This window comes from Echinops telfairi, unplaced genomic scaffold (genome assembly GCF_000313985.2).
Source record: "Echinops telfairi isolate 266 unplaced genomic scaffold, ASM31398v2 ScPeMD7_7400;HRSCAF=8409, whole genome shotgun sequence".
Taxonomy (NCBI): Eukaryota; Metazoa; Chordata; class Mammalia; order Afrosoricida; family Tenrecidae; genus Echinops; species Echinops telfairi.
The window spans coordinates 35667458-35671346 of NW_022111300.1; the positions used below are offsets into that span (position 1 = coordinate 35667458).

Below are 3889 nucleotides of genomic sequence, written 5' to 3' on the forward strand. Positions count from 1 at the left end.
TCAAGTCAATTCCAAGTCATAGCAACCCTGGACAGGGTAGAACTGCCCCTGTGGGTTTCTGAGACTGTAACTATAAGAGTAGACAGCCTCATCTTTCTCCTGCAGATCGGCTGGTGGGTTTGAACTACTGGCTTTGCAGTTAGCAGCTCAGTACGTAGTCCACTATGCCACCAGGGCTCGTCATAGAAGGATATAAAGTGACATGAACTTACAAACGTGGTAAATTACCAACAGATATTTTTTTAACCCTCCCTGCCCCGAATTTCAACAGGTAATCGGTAGTTTTACAACAAGAGTCATCGGACACTATGTCTTTCACACTGTCTTCAAAAGCCACGTGTAATTTCCACTGACCCAGTGCTGAGTCAGTCCCACTCATCAGCCCCCTGAAAGACAGGACAGAATGGTCCCATAGGGCCCCGAGCCTTCGGTCTTACGGAGCAGCCTGCCACCTCTCTCTCCCCCAAGCAGCTGATGGGTTTGAACCACCATCCTTCTGGCTAACAGCCCAGTGCTCAACCAGTGCCCTCCCCGGGCTCCTTGTTCACGCTTACAGCATACCTGTGCTCGGACAAGCCACATGTTAAGCACTTGGAGGTCACGTGTGGCTTACGGCTGCCACACGGAACAGTATAGGTCTAGCTAGAGCTTAGGTACTATATCTAATAGAGATAGCAGATGACAGTTTCTTCCTTGGGCTAGCTAGATTCGGCGAACTTTTAAAGCTCAGCCCCTGGTCCCCACACACCTCAAGCCGCCTCCTCCCACTAGAGGGCTCTGCCCAAGAGCATCACCCCTCTAAGAACACAGCGTGCCAGTCTCCTGACTCCTCCTGCCTTTATCGCTCGTGATTAGTCCAGCAAGAACAATGATGATGGGAGCTGCCTTGTAACAGGCAGACAAGGGACAGAGCTGGAGCCTCAGCTACCTCCCTCGTTCCCTCCTTGCAACCTTTGGACTTCTGGGTCAAGGGCCTGAGTCGCCTTGAACAACCAGAATTTGGGGGTGGGGGTAGGGGGCAACAGCGCCTGAGTTAATGGTGTTCTCACCTGACTGTTGACTGTCACATCCCTCTCCATTGTTCCGGAGCTTTGTCCTCGTGTTTCCACCGGCATTTCCAAAGGAGCTGGAGAAAGGAGAATCAGGTATCAACAATGGCCCCATTTTAGCGTCCAACTTGGCCCTTTGTAAACACCTGCAGCCATGGTCCTCAGCCTGAGTTACACATTAGGGTCACCCAAGAACTTTCAAAAATGGCCAGTGTCCAGCCTCACCCTGACCATCAGGAATGCAGAAGGCCCCCCAGGCAACTCAGGGTATAGCCAGTCTGCAGCTGGGACCCTACAGCACAAAGAGCAGTGGAAGGGGCTTCGTCGTGTGGCCCGGCTGCTGGGATTGGGTGTCCCTGAGTCAGTTCTGACTCACAGCGACTGTGTGCACGACTGATTGAAACGCGCCTGCTCCGGCACCGTCCCCACAATAGTGATGTTTGAGCTCATAGCTGCAGCCACTGTGTCCATCCATCTCCTTGAGGGTCTTCCTCTTTTTTTACTGCCCCTCCGCTTTACCAAGCGTGATGTCCTGCTCCAGGGCCTGGGCCCTCCTGGCAATGTGTCCAAAGCACGTGAGATGAAGTCTCTCCATCCTTGCCTCTAAGGAGCAGTCTGGCAGTACTTCTTCCAGGACAGATTTGTTTGTTCTTTCGGCCATCCCTGGTAATTTCCGTCTTCCTCGCCGGTACTCCCGTGCCGTGTGTCAGCTCTCCTGCCGTTCTCTCTGCTCATGCCCAACTTCCACGTGCCTGTGAGGCAACCGAGAACACCGGGGCCTGGCCTTAGTCCTCAAAGTGACTTCCTTAGCGTGCAGCACTTTGAAGAGGTAGTGTGCAGCAGATTCGCCCAGTGCAATGTGTTTTTCGATTGCCTGACTGCTGCTTCCAGGAGATACAAGCAGGACGAAATCCTGACAGCGTCCACCTCTTCTGTGTGTAGAGTGACCAGTTGAATCTTTTAACTGCTTTGTGCCTCTGTTTTTTCTGTTTTCAAATGAGAATGGTAGCACCTACTCCTGCCCTGCCCACCTAAGATGTTAAGGGCAAAACAAATGCTAATGAAGATAGAACCACAGAGAATTTGTGACTTACACAGGCTCTGGAGTGGCAAAGCCATTCACCCCTGCACAGGTGCCCAGATCACCTCGTGGCAATCGCTAGGAAGGTTCCCTGCGCCAGGTCTGTCAGAGGGAAGGGATGAAAAGCCATTGGGGTGCTGAGGGCTCCACCCCAGCTCCGATTCTGAGGTGGGAGACAAAGAGCAGAAACCCCTGTCCCGGCATGCCCCAGTTCTACCTAGGTGGCCAGTGGGGGGACAGTGCCTGGGAAGGTAGGAGGCATGCATGGCCTTCTTAGGGACACTCTGGGCCAGTGGCTTAGTGGAAAGTGGACTAAGAGCTTGGGCTCTACTGTCTTCCTTCCCCAATTTAAACATGCCTTAAGAAAAGGAAGGAAAGCCTTGCTCCACATTGCAGGCAGTCCTGGGTTCAAACCCCAGCTCTGCCAGTACCCCATGGACGAATGGTGTGAGCTCTCTCAGATCCATCCTCTGTAAAATGGGGGCAATAATAGGACCTGCCCTCTTAGGATGACTGTGACAATTAAAGGACACATTACCTTTAAGGTACTTGGCTCAGTGTCCGTGCATACAGAATCATTGCTACTGTTGGGTGGATGGATGGATGGATGGATGGATGGATGGACGGACGGACGGATTGGACTTTGATAAGCTATGATCTAGTTCTCTAGCCTCATCAAAAGCTGGAATTGGAGGGCTTTTCCTTGGGAATGTTCTCACCCCACCTCTAATTTGTCAGCTGTAGAAACAAAACCCCTCCTGGCCCTTCTAGTTAGCACTGTTCTCGCACACAAGGAGCAGACAGCAGCCAAGCTGTCTCCGCGGGCCGCCCGCTCTGAGATGCTGGCATCCAGGAGAATGCGCGGTGGCCGCAAGGAGCAGTGCCAAGAGGTGTCTCAAAGGCCTGAGCCTCACCGACAGCCGGCTCCCTCACTTGTTCCATTTGTCTGGTGGCACCGCCTCATGGACTCAGAATCGTGGCACCATTTTGAGCCTTTGCGTTCAAGTTATCAGTCACTATTTAGTAGGTCCTGTGTCTCGGTGCCTTGGTGGTACAGTGGCTATACATTGGACTGTGGTCCACAAGGTCAGCAGTTCGAAGCCACCAGCCACTCAGGGGGCTTGGATGGATGGATGGATGGATGGATATCTCTAAATTTACAATTAGCCTCTAGTCCACTTCTGACCATGCCAATTGCTGACCATGTTGCTGGACATGATTTGAGGGGGGAGGAGGGTTGCAGAGGAGGGTAGTGTAGACAGAAAGAGTAGAGTGGGGGACCCGGTGAGTCTGGAAAAGGTGTCACCTGGCCGCACCTCACCCTGCCCCCCACCCCCACTGTGACGGAGGAAGATCCACAGCAAGGCTGACACGGCCCAGAATTGAGGGCGCTATGGTTCCAATCTGAGGACAACTGAGGAGGAGGCGGTGGACGGTCATGGCAGCCTGGCTGGTGGTCATGCCTCAGCCAGGAGGCGCCCATGCCCGCCCTGGTACAGCGGGCAGCAACCTTCGACGGCGGCGCTGCCTGGGTGGAGGCGCTCCACGTGCTGACCGCCGTCTTGTGTCTCCGCAGAAGGACTTCACGGTGCGCGAGGAGCTGCAGCGGCAGGACGTGGAGCGCTGGCTGGGCTTCATCACGTTCCTGTGCGAGGTGTTCGGCGCCATGCGCAGCAGCACGGGCGAGCCCTTCCGCGTGCTCGTGTGCCCCATCTACACCTGCCTCAGGGAGGTAAGGGGCGCATGCGCGGGCCGGTGC

General features: G+C 54.4%; 1 protein-coding gene across 1 annotated transcript in view; it reads left to right on the forward strand.

Annotated features, from left to right (window-relative positions):
• The window catches only part of CTIF (cap binding complex dependent translation initiation factor), a 214409-nt gene that overhangs the window by 173065 nt on the left and 37455 nt on the right, over window positions 1–3889 (forward strand). Inside the window, exon 8 of the mRNA XM_004703101.2 lies at window positions 3707–3862. Coding sequence (XP_004703158.1) covers window positions 3707–3862 — 156 coding nt within the window. The remainder of the gene's footprint in view (window positions 1–3706; window positions 3863–3889) is intronic.